The sequence below is a fragment of the Volvox carteri genome (genome assembly GCF_000143455.1).
Source record: "Volvox carteri f. nagariensis unplaced genomic scaffold VOLCAscaffold_78, whole genome shotgun sequence".
NCBI classification, from domain to species: domain Eukaryota; kingdom Viridiplantae; phylum Chlorophyta; class Chlorophyceae; order Chlamydomonadales; family Volvocaceae; genus Volvox; species Volvox carteri.
The window spans coordinates 151166-165471 of record NW_003307621.1 but is presented as its reverse complement, the minus strand read 5'-3'; the positions used below and the strand labels follow the sequence as shown (position 1 = coordinate 165471).

Sequence of the window (14306 nt, the reverse complement as noted above, 5' to 3'; positions counted from 1 at the left end):
CACTCGGGCCGTTTCCCGCGCAAAATAACCACGACAGGTACGACCAGATCGGCATAGGCATGATCATTGCCGTACATTTGGTTCAAATTCCCGGCACGGACCGTTATCTCTTTATGGAACGTCCTTCCGGCTACCACCCGGACAATACCAACACCATTGCGGGCTTTTTCGACTTGAACATCCGCAAGTTCACACACGTATATTCTCCTGATGGGTTATTTTGCTGCGGCCACACGCTGCTCGACACGGGGGATGTCGTGATTGTGGGCGGACATCAGGTGCGGCTGGGGGGCTGGGGGGGCTCAGGGGGGGCTCAGGGGGGCTCGGGGGGCTGAGAGAGAGTGTGTGTGTGTGTAGGTATATAGGTACGATTGTGAAGGAGGTTGGGGCGGTAGTGGCGATGGGTTTGTATGTTTGTATGCATATGTGTATATGTATGTATGTATGATGTGTGAAACAGGGGGGTGTATCTTCGCCCGTGGCAGCTACCCTGCGAAACCCTGCCTTCCCCGGTATTTCGGGGCACCCTAGTCAACTTCTCAGTGGATCGCTCAGGTTCCGCACCCACCACCGGCATCCAACGGAATCTGCCGGGTCGACAGCGGCCCAAGTCCATTCCTGGTCGGCTCGCCCGCGACTGTATCCCAGGTCACCACAGTCCATTGACTAGGGACACTATACCTTCCACCATCGGAGTGTTTTTCGACCCTGACACGTCTCGATCCCGGGATCTCCCGGGGGTAATGGTCGTGCGTTACCAGTAGTGCCTAACCTAGTATACGTGTGTATGACTGGGCCTCGGGCTGTGGGTATGTGTGTGAGTTGGGGGAGGAGGGGGTAAATGTATTCCGCAATCTGCTTCTTCTGCCCGAGCCCTTTGTGGTGCCTTGTACGACACCGCCAACCAATCAAGTAGCGCCCCCCGCTCCCATTTCCCCCCCCCCTTGTCTCCCTCCTACCACCAACTCGCAGGCCAATGCGGGCTATCCGGACGGAATGAAATCCATTCGTACATTCAACCGCTCGTGCACCGACCTGCAACTGCGCAAGATTCGGGAGATGGGCTGGCGCCGATGGTGGGTGGCAGTTGTGGAGGTTACGGAGGTTTCACGCCCTTATCATTCCTGTTCTGTAGCATGCATCCATCCATCCATCCATCCATCCATCCATCCACCATTTTCGCAATTAGGACGTCATGTAATGGATGCCTGTCACCCTGATTCATGTGGGCTACTCACCTAACCCCCCCACCATGCGCTTCTCGTGTCCATCCCATGGTGCAGGTACCCCACCCCCACACTCCTTCCGGACGGCAGGGTGCTCATCATGGGTGGAACGCAGGGTGTGGGGGCCGGTACGGCAAACAACCCGTTTTGGGAAATGTACGACCCAGCTACAAGCAATGTGACGCCGTACGCCATGCGTCCTCTGTACTTGGACCAGTCTACGCAGGTACAAGAGTCATAGCGTCGTACATTGCCGTATTTTTGAGCGTTTGTGGTTTTGAAATTTGATGAAAATACAGTGATGTACATCTCTGTGTGAGTACGGCCATAACACTATCGACGGACAAGTCCTATGCCTGGACAATGTGGTTTCTATCCAGGACGGATCTGTGTGTTTACGACGTGTGTGTTTTCCTTCCCTCCCTCCTTTTTCGCCTCCCTCCCTGCCTTCCTCCCCGCAACTTCCGGCTCGGTCGACTGTGTCACTCCCACCTCCCTGATGTCCTTCCCGGTGGCCCTGGATGTGCGCGAGCGTGTGTGTTTTTGGATCCATTACCCCTCTCCTCACCCCTCGTTTCTTTCTCTTGTGCAGCCGCCCCCCGCACCAATCTCTGCTCACCCACATTGCTCCCCTCATTCTCCCCTAATAATGAAGGCCCTGTGCGCAGTGGTCTGCTGCACATCGTTACTCGGGCGACAGTGTGTGTGTGGTTGTTAGTGGGCTCCAGACTCCCGAAGAGTAGAGCCATCGGGCCAGCTGGCCGTGCACTGCAGTAGAGACTAATATACAAATTAGACCATCACCTCAGATAATTAACAGTTCATTGATGACCGCTCCCGTGAGCATAGCAATTTGCCAGATATAATTCTCAAGAAGGGGTGATGTGCGCCAACAGAATCCCAACCTTTCCGTGGAATTCCCAGAGCTGCGAAACCCTGAAGGCGTCCCCAAAAGTCAACAATAACTCGACAAATGGCTTCTTCCGTAAGGGAAGGGCCAGGTAACAGTGCCGGGCTGGTTTTCATGTTTGCAGCCATATAAAGTCTCCCATGCTCCATGGCTGACACCGCAGCAAGAGCCACAACAACCCAAACACATTGTTGCACTGTTTGTGGGGCTTGGACAAGCCAAAGTTGCTCCCAAGCCAAAGTTGATCTGCTACTGCCTGTGCCACCGGACAGGCCCAGAAGTGATGACAGCGAGGGGATACACCTCCCACTGAACCTACTGGATAACCTCCACAACCACACACTGTTGGTCGCGACATCCTAAGATGGGAATTTCCTAACATAGGCACCCCATCAACCGTGAGACGTCACAAAACCTCTTTTTGTTCATTGTCCCATTGTAAATGAGACCATAAACGATGGAATGTCCGTTGCAAAATAAGCATAGCTTCATCCAATACCTCAGAAGAGCCCGTCGCCTCTTTGATGAAGAGGGTATGGGCCACACGGCGAGCCATCGAAAATGGTGAAAGTTGCATATTAGTCGCTATTTTAACGGATAAATCTTGTAATCTGATTGGAGGCCCTACACCCCATCTCCAACCAAGCCTCGACACCAGGGTTTGGGTAACCGACTCCATGGAGGGCACCATCGCTTCCCTAGATTCTACACTCAGAGGCGACAGTGTCTGTCTTTCCTCCCCTTCGTCCTCCCCGTCGCATTTCCCCTTCACCAGCCGCTAGAATGTGCCTCACCTCCCCCTACCTTTTTGCTCTCCCCTCCTTTGCCTCTCCTCTTCCTCCTCCTCCTCCCCGCCTTTGCAGATCTACTACCCCTTCAATTATGTGCTTCCCGAGGGTTTCTTATTTTCGTTTTGCGGCCGCTCCGGCTGGATTATGGATTGGCGGAACAACAACTGGCGTCAGGAAGTGCCCAAGCTGAGAGGGTACGGCAATTTGCAGTTCCCATTCACGGGGACTTCCGCGATGCTGGGGCTGTATCCCGAGAACAACTACCAGGTTCGTTGACGGTTACGGTTGGCGGTTGAGGCGTTGGGGTTGAGAGGAAAATCTACAAAATGTGGGAGGGGTGAAGAGAAAGAATACCGTATCTTACGTTGGGGGGTAGCGGGTTGGGTGCGGGGAGAGGCGAGTATGGACGCCGTGAAAGCACCGGAGGGAGGATCGCAATAGTTTCACAACCCGCTCTTTTGACGCTTAATGGGCCTATTAGTATCTTATTTATGTACGAAGGAAAAATCCTCTGTGTTCTGTTTATGAGCTGTCTCTGTGATGAGAGTTTCGTGTTATTAGTTGTTGTTGTGCGGCAACGGGTGGCTACGGCCTCCAACGACCTCCACTTGTGTGGTGTTGCTCGTGCGTCCCCATAACGGTCACAACGGTCCCTAACTGTCGCATCTTCGTGCGTCTGTATGCACATTTCAACCCCTCACCCCATCCCACTCCCATTCCCGCCTCTACATACATACATACATACATACATGCTCGGGGGTACCTCCAGGTGGAAATTATGTTGTTCGGCGGTGCGAATGAGGGAGCCGTCAGAAATTTGAGCATGCTTGCCAATCGGGGAGCCAACCGCTTGGCGTTGACGTTCAACAAAGCGACAGGCAACTACACGTTTAATGGCTGGGTGTTTGAGCAAATGACGATTGGCCGTGTGATGCCGGACTCCGTATTGCTGCCGAACGGCAGGGTCATTATTCTGAACGGCGCATGGGTGAGCCTGGGTGGTTGGGTTGGGTATTGAGCGGCCCCGTGATGCCATGTTGCGGGAGTTGTCAGGTTAGTCGGTGACGAATTAATTATTCACATGGCACACAGGTCAACATGGGCTCCGCACATTGTGCTATTTATCTTTTTTATTTGTATTTAATGTATAGGTATATTTATGTATATATATTGTATCTATTTTATAGATATTATATGTGAATATTTTGGTTAATTTAGTCATTTATTATAAACCAATAATAGCTTTCCGACCAATAATTAGGGTTGGCAAAAATACTATATTTGAAAACCCAAATAGCATAGTATAGTAAGAAATAGTACTCTATATAGTAATGTAGTACTATGATACTATTACTAGGCAGGTGCACGCTCCCAGTAGAAGGGGGGTGTACGGCCAACCGTTGTACCTGAAAATTACACCGTTGGAAAGGTCTTCTTTTGTTCTTTCTAAATATCTACTTAGACATTAGAAAGCAGATCGCTGCAGTCATCCAGATCACTTTTTGTTAGTTCAGTGCCCGGTGGGTGGACCCCAAACCCCATGTCTCAAGGCGTGTTATGGCACATAAAGACATAATCACAGATAGAAGACCCAGTGTTCACAAGACAACACACGGACGTCATACTAGTGAAGTTCCTGCACTACAACCTCCCGTACGGCCCAGTACGTAACCCTCCAATTCAGCAAACTGCAGCAGCTCAATCTATCATCGCTCAGTCATCAATCTGCATGTTAGGGATGTACGTTTCCCTGGGTGCCCTGCTGCTGCTGCTGCTGTGCTTCCTGCTCCTGCTCGTCCTCCTCGCACTGCTGGAGAATCAGCTCCACCTCATCCGCCGCAGCGCCGTGGTTGCCCTGCAAGCCCGCATTGCCACGGATGTAAACGATCTTCTCCTTGCCTTGCAAGCACCTTGCTTGATGTGGTGCGCGTTGGTGAAGGATGGGTTCGCGGCGCTGAGCGGCTCATCGCAGAACAAGCAGACTAGCTTTGGTAGACCACCCCACCACTCCACATCGAAGTTGTCCCAAAGACCTGCCGTCTTAGCGTTCTTCTTCTGGTTATGTAGCTTGTTGAACAGCTCATTCCGAGAGCGGAGAACGTCAGGGGGGACGTCTGGGCCAGGCTGCAAGCCTCTGATCGCCTTGTCATTCTTTATACTGGATTCCCTCGACACTACTCATCAAAACTACGTAGCACAGCTCGAAGACGCGGCTATAGCCCTTCAATACAGCTTGACTGCAGATCTCGACTTGGTCCAACTAATACTTGACACTATCCAAACCCAAATCTAGTGCTATCTAGTACTATTTTTACTATATTATTTTACTATGTACGAACGCGGTACGAGCGTCGTAAACTAGTGCCAGTTTAGAGCCCTCAGGGAACGAGCCGAAACTTGACCAGGTCTGCGGAATCTTTTCGTATTCGGGAGCCCCTTTGCGGAAAGGCTGCGGAAAGTATAAAATGAATATGTAACGATGTTTTTTTAGCTCTTCTCAGTGTGGCGATGACATGGACAGTCTCAAACCAGCTTGTTGCAGTGCGGTTCTGTCCGGTGGGATCTAGAATCTGGTGGATTCCAATCGTGCTCGGAGGTAGAGCCATCTAAATGTATTACGGGGGGTGGCGGGGGCCAAGCGATCAACTATTGCGTGCCCACACCCTTGACGGTGTTCATCCTGCCCCCTTCAAGCAGCCCGCCTCTCTTTGAACCCTGAGACCCCAGGCCTGAGCAGCCCTATCGTATACCACCCCCATAGTGTTGTTGGCTGACGGATTGCTCTGGGATGCTCAGAAATTGCCACTCATATGTTACATGGGGTAAGGGCCCGGGGAGCCCTGAAACACTGAATAATAATCGTCTCGGATGAAGACGCAGCAGCATCCTTAGCTAACAAGGACTTGTAATAGGCGCTGACCTCAGGAGCGATGGCAGTGCACTCCTTGGCAAGGTGAAAGCGGATTTCAGGAAGGCGAGCATGTTTCCAGTGGCGACGGCAGCCCTTGCAGGTTGCATAGCAGTTCTTGCTCTTGTCGTAAGGACCTCTATCAAAATGTTTCCAAACGTCATCAACGGGCCTTCCACCCTTCTTCTGAGCAGAAACACAGCCAATCTCTATGACTTCGGCAGCCCCCAGGTCGGGGCCAGTGGTTGCTGACATTTGACTTAATCTAATGACTCCATAGTGTAAAACGCAGTCTTTAAATGGCAAACGCATGCCTGGAATCTGTTTTTGACTTTCTGCCGTACAGCAAACGCGGAAATGCGGATTCTCTTTCCGCATTTCCGCCAATCTGGGCTGAAAGCGTGACGAAACCTATTTCCACAGGTTTCCGTATCGGCTCGTTCCCTGAGAGCCCTGCATAGTATGTAGTACTATGCATAGTACTATTCTAGTATAGTAACTCTTTTCTAATATAGTACCCGTGCCAACCCTACCAATAATAGATTGGTCGGTTGGAATAACCTGCGATTTGCAGTGTTAAATCAACATCAGTGCTTCTTGATGTTGTTGTGTACTTATAGTCCTACCTGCTGTTGTATAAACGTAATTTAGTATTTTATGGACTTCGACCTGGTGCCTGATAGTACTGGAGAACTTAAGGGGGGGAAGAGGAGTTTCCGTCACAATGACGCGTGTCTCTCCCCACGCCATCCGCGCCTCACCGCACCGAAAAGGCGTTTGCAGATCTTTCCCGAGGGTTATCTCGGTATCTGATCCATCGGGCTATCGGGCCCTGCCTTTCCCCGCACCGCCTTCAGACCAGTCCCTGCACGTTCTTGACCCGCACGTGCACACAGACGTCAAGGCCTTTGTCCTTTCCCCCCTCCCTCCGCACTTGCACAGGCCGGATTGGCGGGCGACTCCGCTAGCGGTGGTGATAGTCGCGCCAACTACCCCCTTCTCTTCGCGGAGGAGTACAACCCAAATGCACCGCTGGGCAGCCGCTTCAGGAGGATGGCTACAACTCTCATTGCCCGAATGTACCACTCAACCGCCGGATTAACCACCAACGGTACCGTTATCGTGGCCGGCTGCGACCGCTGCTACAGATACGATGTGCAATCGGGTTACGATTTCGAACCATCGGCCACGAAGGTACGGCCATTTTTTTTCATTTAGGGCGGGTCTCAATTTATTCCGACCTAAGTAACAAAGTTGCTGGGAGGGGTTGGCTCATTGGCTCATGACTCATTTATTTTCTAAAATTTACTTTCATAGGAGATGGCAACCGTACAATGGCAACATGGACTACTGGGGGGTCCTGGTCATCTCTCTCTCCCCTTCCCTCTGTCCCCCTCCTCTCCCCCTTCTCTCTCCCTCCTTCCCTCTATTTATATGCCTTCCCCTTCTTGCTCTATAGCCGCCTCCTCTTTCCTCTCTCTCTCCTTCCCTCTGCCCCCCTCCTCTCTCCCCTCTATCTCTCCCCCCAGGAAAAGAAAGGAAAGAAAAAGATTAATACGCTGCTGTAACGGCCCATTTCCTTATCTGGCCGCCGGTTGATGATCCCCCTGGCATGCCTGACAACAAACATGACCTACCGTACCTATTGACCCTGCCCCTTCTTCCTCCACAATATCGTCATTTCTTAAGAGTGAATTTTTGAAAGAGCTTCACGTGGTCCCCCTTGCCGACTTCCCCCACTGCAGGCCGACTACCGCGTCGAGATCTACTCACCGCCGTACTTCTTCATGGACGAACTAAAGCCCCTGATCGTCACCACCTCCAGCACCAGCATGGCGTACCAGGGTCTCTTCACCATCACTTACACCTTCCCGGCGGGCTGGGGAAACAACGCGCTCACGCGTGTCGTACTCGTGGCGCCCAGCAGTACGACACACTCGTACAACACGCACCAACGGCTTCTGGGTTTGGAAATTGTGAGCAATTCAGTTGGAGATGTCAACGGTGTCGCCATCGTCCGCGGCCCACCCAACATCAACATCGCGCCGCCGGGCATGTACATGCTCTTCCTGCTCAACGGTGACGTGTACTCCAGGGCTGTGTGGGTGACACTCATACGACCGCGACCGGGGGAGCCAGGCTACATGACCTAACCAGGCTACATGACCTAATCAGGCTACATGACCTAATCAGGCAGCTATTCAACGTTGGACCTGTTCAGGGCGACAATTCCAGTCAGCGGTTAGTTCGTTAGTCCGCACTAATAGCATCATTAATTGCTCCGCTACCGGTACTGGTGCTGGTGGACAACGTTGAGCATTCTTGCACCGACTGCACTGTTAGACATACATACCTGATGGACTTCAAGGAGGGGAGGAGGAGGAGGAGGAGAGGTCCGACAGGAGACAGCCGAAATCCTTCCCAAGATGATTCGACTGTGGCACGTTGGTACAGTTGGGGCAGTTGGGAGCAATTTTAGGCCGTGATACATAGTGGCGGCTAACCAAGGCAATATCGATGCAGCGCGCAACGATGCAGCGCAGGGTAGCGGACAGAATTGCCGCTCCCGTCAGCAGGATGCAGCCTACTACCACATTCTCTTTGGAGCATGGTCATATCTTGTGTTATTTCCTCTCTCTCTCTGTACCGTACCGTAATTCCTTCTTCTTGCATTCCTTAAGGTAGATCGTGAAACACCATTTTCTTCCCCCTTGCTTTTTTCTGCGCTGTTCAAATGGCTACACAATTGTGCAAAAACCCTTCACATGTAGGAGTGTATTACCTTGCGAGCTGCGTCATGGTGGCGATGCGAGCGGTCGTGTGAGACGGTGTCGAGTGTCTGCAGTAGGTTGTGTGTTAAGGTGATGATGTCTTTTCGTTCCTGAGGTGTTGGGGGGTTGCAGGGTGCTCTTCACGCAGGACCGTTTGATTGTGACGTTGCGGAAAAGATATAGGATTACGTAGCTGCTTGGGGTTTGTGGGGTTTTCCTGCTCTGCCGGCCCATTCATCTCTCCACTACCCCCGCTGCCTCCATACACACATACATACACACTCTCTCTATCACCCGTGCGGGGGTTTCTATTTTGGTTGGATACCATTTCTCGCCTCACCGCCCTTCACACACCCCCACCGGGTGCAACTAGAGAGAGAGAGGAAAGCACTGTGCGGCGCCGCCACCACCGGCAAGCCCTGCACGGTACGGCATGGGTGTCACACGTGACTCTTTAGTACGGCGACTATTATTCACATGGAGCCCTCGTCATAGGGCCCCGCAGTACAGTTGATGCTTTGGTTTGGGGGGCTTACGGCTGGAATTGCCGTTATGCAGGGTTTTTTGGTGGTGTTAGCTGTGACTGTGGAGTAACTTATCGATGATGGTAGTGGAGATGTCTGCTGCTGCTACTGCTACTGCTACTGCTACTGCTGATGGCGATGGTGATTGATAATGATTTGCACGGTGGATTGTGGGCGGGAGGGAAAATGGCGTCCGCGGCGCCCGGGATCCTTCCAGCCAAGATGGGGCCCCTCTCCTCCTTCCTTCTCCAGCCCATGTTGATTTCATTCCGACCCGAAGGGGTCTTGTGATGTGCGGTGTGCGGGTATGTGTCTATTGGGGGGAACTTTGTGAGTCCGCGTATGTGCAAACGACTGCGTGTGCGTTGTCAAGTTACGCGAGCTGTGATGATGATATCATCGGCGATAATGCGAATACTTTGTGTGTGTATGTATGTACCGTGGTGAGTTGCCTGTGAGCTTGTGACGAGGATTTTGGGGTCCCGCTGGTTGATTTAATGCTAGTGCCTGGAGGAATTATAAATCCGCAAACCTCCAGGTATTCTCCTCGCAGGGTTGCTTGCTCCATGAGTTGCTGGGGACGGTGCATATGTACGTATGTATGTGTGTATGTATATATGTATGTGTGTGTGCGTTTCGCAGTTGTGATCGTTGCGGGTTGGAAATGGAAATGTTCTGGTGATGATGTGGGAATTGCAAACTCGTTGTGTTGTATTGCGCATGACACAATGGGAATGGCCGGGGAAGGGGTAGGTGAAGGGAGGAAAAGGTGGTGGGCAGAATGGAAAGGGGTGGCGGATTATTAGCGAGCAGATGTGGGCTGGTCCGTAGCATATGCGGGCTAGCTAACCTCACCATTTCGGCTGGTAGCTGCAGCTGCTGCTGCTGCTGCTGCTAATAGCTGGCAGGTTGATGCGTGGCAGGCAGTGTGCAGGTTCTTGCGCCTTTGCAAAATTGGCCATGATTCAAATCTCCAAATACAATACGAGATGTTCATGTTCCGTACGGCAGGGGTTGCCCAGTTCCCGGGGAACCAGAGCAATTATGGCTTTAGAGCCGTTTTTAAGTCCGCGTTGGGATTGGAGGAAAAGGTCCGACCGAACCAGGTCCGACCGATACGTTGCTTGTTGACAAGAGCTCATCAGCTCCGCCCCCACCACCCCGGCAGCTGTCGTCGTGCTCCACGTGCAGGAAGGATTGCTGCATGTCCTGTCCAGGATGACGGGGTTGAGGGCCGGTGGTCCCCAGCTAGATGCGGAAGGGGGCCGGCACGCGGGAGTAGCTAGCCTAGCTGTCCCTCGGTCCCTCGGTGGGGCTTAGGCCTGTGTGTGCGCCGTGTGTGTATGCCCCGTGTGCTTCAAGAGCGTTCGCTTTGGGAGCGTTCGCTTTGTCTCAAGACGTACAGACGATACGATGATGTAGAGCGCATTAGGCTGGGCGGCCTCAGGTCATTGATTTTGCGTATTGCAGAGGACCTGCAACGATTTTTAGGCGAAGGCGGTGGGGGGGTGTTTACGGAAGACTTGGGGGTTTATAAAAAGAACTTGGATGATTTATATACCTTGTTGGTGAGCGGCCCGCGCCGGACACAGATTTGATTGACTTAGAGGAGGTACATGAGTGGTGAGAACGGGAAATGAGTGAAGTAGATTCAGAACTTAAGGGTGGTGTGTTCTCTTTCTGTTTAAACAGTATTATTAGCCAACAACCACAATAGCAAAAAGGAGTCCACTGCTTTGTCCACTGCGGTTGCTTCTGTTGGCAGTTGGTGGAAAATATGTTCGTTCTTGCGGTTGTTTCTGTTGGCTGTTGGCGGCTTTTCAAGGCTGTGTAGAATTATAATGTAGTTAAGAAGTTGAGGTTGAGGTTGCTGCTGGTGAGTAGGTGCTGCACGGAATTTGAGGTTGGGGTTGATTAGATGATGATGCTTTCAATGGTTGATGCGTTGTCACGGAGGGGCGCTGCATACGGCTACAGAAAAGGTCATATCATATTCAGTCCGTTTGTATTTCAGGGCAGTGCTTGACAGTGTTTCAATTGGTTTTGAAAAGAGGAAATTCGAAAAGGTAAAACAAGACTTTTTTTCGAGGATATATGTACACCGCGTGTGCAAAACATTAGTACTCTTTTTAGTCCCTGAGGTTAACGGAGGCTGTGTGCTGGAAGGAAATCTGATCATTTGGAGATTATAGGATTTTGATGATTTTGATATCGCAAACGTTTTTTCTGTAAAAAGTGTAATATGCCATAGCGAACTGCTGCTACAGCTTTGGATGCAGTAAATTTTACTTCGCACGTCACGTCGATAGGTTAGCGAGGCAAAGGGCTTGGATATCAATAAATAAAAAGATATTTACAACTGTGAATCCAGATAACACCATGACGCTCATATATCATATACGTAGTGCCTACCGCCGGACCCAACATATATTTATTATAGTGTGTGGCTTGCTATTGATTATATACAGCATCTAACCCGCGAATATGCCCCCCCGGACGGAACCGTTGGAGGGGGGGAACACATGTTGCTGGCCAGCGGTCGGTACAACAACATGTAACATGTACGATAAACGATACGGGTGACAGTAGTAAACAGAAACCTCAGGGCTGCCGTAAGCTCGCATTCCTCAGTCAATCAATCAATCAATTAAACCGGCCACTCGGCCTCTCCGTCGTAGCGCGCGGACTGCTCGGACTACGCCCTCCTTGCCATCTGCAGCAGTGTTCCATTTCTCAAGCATATAGCGGAATCTAACACGGGCTCACACGGGCATTTGGACATCGTAGCAAAAATCCCATTCCTAAATGCTGCCAATCTAATCGAGAATCACAATAAATGTGCCAGCTAGCTAATTAGCATCGTGGTTTGAAGAAGCCCGAAATTATTCCACACGCCAGCTTGTTTAGGCAATCTGCCTTGGGCGGCGGCACACAAACCTCACGAGCTGGTCGCAGCCCTGCATTTGCAAGGTCCCGTCCGCGGCCATGAGCGGGCAGTACGGGAAACCGTTCGCGCGCTTTAGCCAGCAGGTGAACAAACGGGCCGAGCAAAGACGCTGTACGGCATGGTACCCAACGTCATCCCCGTACGGCACCAGGTCCCAACCGGCGCCCAGACCGGTGCAGAAGGCCGCTGCGCCGTCGTACGTCGTAGCCTGCTTTGCATCCATCCCATACAAGCGGTACTGCGAGCCGGTCTCATCCTCGTGTGTCAGCACGTTGGGGTCATCACCACCTGCAACAAGGGATGCGGACTACTCAACTGAGACGATTTGGTACATGCCTCATCGCATCCTCATCCATGTGGACTCAGAAGGCTTGTGTCGATGTTGACGGTTGCATGGTAGTAAGCAGTTCGTGTGTGTGCGTGTGTGCATCTATATGTGCGCGTGTGTGTGCGTATGTACGTGTGCATATGTGCGTATGTACGTGTGCGTATGTGCGTATGTCTGTGTGCGTGAATATGTCCGTGTGTGCGCGTGTGTGCGCGTGCGTACGTGTGCGCGTCTGTACATGCGCGTGTGAATGTTTGGGGAATGATTGCTGGCTCCGGAGGCTGTCGCGTCACATGACTGTAGCACCGAACAAAACACGTGCGTACGGCAGACGCCTTGTGCGCCGCAGCAGCGGTGCGGCGGGTGGGATGGGGACACGCACATTGGAATGAGAGGGACTGGACCACACGCAGGAGAGAGGGACAGGAGAACGTATACAGGCATGGGAGGCGTCAGAGGCGGGCACCACAACAGTCTACTGGTCTACGGTCACCGAAAAGATGATGGACCCACCCAGATTCGCAGCCGCCGCGGGGAGTGGGCTGTCGCTGTCAGGTGGTGGCGCGGGGTACGCGGGCGGGGACGGCCACCAGCGCTGGGAGCTCCCGCGGGCGGCGCAGCGGAGGTCTGGCAATGATTGTGAAGGATGAGGCAGCGACATGAACCGGGCCAAACAAGCAGAAAGGTGAACCAAGCCAAATTAAACCAAAAACTAAGAAAAAAGCTGCACCGTCCAGGGTTCATCCGGCGCAAGAATTGTCAGTCTAACAGCAGGTGTACCCTCACATGCACGTCATCGCAACAACACCAGCTTCGGCTATTTCTTTTGTACGTATGTACGTATGTACATATGTTAAAAATTGTGATCAGGGGCTGGCGTCCCGTGGGTCACCGGTCGCTCCCAAGCCCAAGTAAACCCACAAGACAACACAAGACAACACAGACAACCTACCAGCGTAGCGGCTCCGGCACACGAAGCGGACGGGCTGGTCGCAGCCCTGCAGGTGCACGTCTCCCTCCTGGCTCATCAGGTAGCACAGGTCGGAGGAGGGGTCTGCTGGCACCCCGCCCATCCAACACGTGTAGCGGTTCTTGGCGCACAGCTCCCGGAGGACGGCTGCGAGGACGGCGTGCGTAGGCGTGCAACATATGTGTATGTATGTAAGTGTGTATGTGTGTGCTTGTGTGTGTTCCCATGGAATTGCGTGTGCGCGTGCATAATCGTGCTAATACCATCGTGCATGCGCTGCACCACGGAACCACGAACCCCTATCTTGTTGTAGTTTCCTGACACACACGCCTCCCGGCACTGCATGGGGCCGCCCTGTCTCGGCTTGTGGGGGGTGAACCCCCCAGACAGTAGGCTTATGGGCCCTTGGAGAAAGTAACGCAACTCAAGGTGTAACACACATACACACATACACACGGACTACGGAGCTCGCGTGGGTGCAGTCATTCGTGCACACACTTCAGCACTTGGTTCTCGTATCCTGGCAGGTCGTCAGATTGATCAACAAACATACCGGGACACAGGTGCCGCCAGCAAGTGCGCATTAAGCAGCATATACGCGAGGCTACATAAACCCCCCACACACGCACGCACCCACACACGCACCCAGGGACGACTCCTCCCCGGCTGGCGCCAGTTCCATGTCCGAGCTGTCGCAGACCTCCTTAGCGCGGCGCCAGTCCGGCATGCAGCCCGCGTCCACATCAAACAGGACGTAGTTGCGACAGTCCGACGGGTTGTCATAGAAGAGAGTTTTGTACGGAAACGTAAGCGGGTCGCACTCGCGGCTGTTGCCCCCGCCGCGGAGGTCCATGATGCTTCTGGCAGCCTCGCTTGCAGCGGGCAGTAGCACTGGCAGCAACAGCAGCAGCAGCAGCATTGGAGGCCGCAT

At 52.6% G+C, this 14306-nt stretch overlaps 3 protein-coding genes across 3 annotated transcripts; 2 read left to right on the top strand and 1 right to left on the bottom strand.

The window, feature by feature from the left end:
* Positions 1-59: 59 nt before the first annotated feature.
* On the top strand, positions 60-3945 carry VOLCADRAFT_98845 (uncharacterized protein; the record flags this gene model as incomplete). The annotated part of the gene is made up of 5 exons (XM_002957710.1): positions 60-278; positions 973-1076; positions 1284-1452; positions 3000-3194; positions 3697-3945. 5 exons carry the CDS (start codon positions 60-62, stop codon positions 3943-3945), a joined length of 936 nt encoding a protein of 311 aa, XP_002957756.1.
* Positions 3946-6492: 2547 nt separating this feature from the next.
* Positions 6493-7988, top strand: VOLCADRAFT_98843 (uncharacterized protein; the record flags this gene model as incomplete). Its single annotated transcript, XM_002957709.1, has 3 exons — positions 6493-6507; positions 6778-7029; positions 7581-7988. 3 exons carry the CDS (start codon positions 6493-6495, stop codon positions 7986-7988), a joined length of 675 nt encoding a protein of 224 aa, XP_002957755.1.
* A 4045-nt stretch (positions 7989-12033) lies between these two features.
* Positions 12034-14306, bottom strand: VOLCADRAFT_98842 (uncharacterized protein; the record flags this gene model as incomplete). The annotated part of the gene is made up of 3 exons (XM_002957688.1): positions 12034-12365; positions 13358-13459; positions 14021-14306. The coding sequence occupies 3 exons, from the start codon at positions 14304-14306 to the stop codon at positions 12034-12036; spliced, it is 720 nt and encodes a 239-aa protein (XP_002957734.1).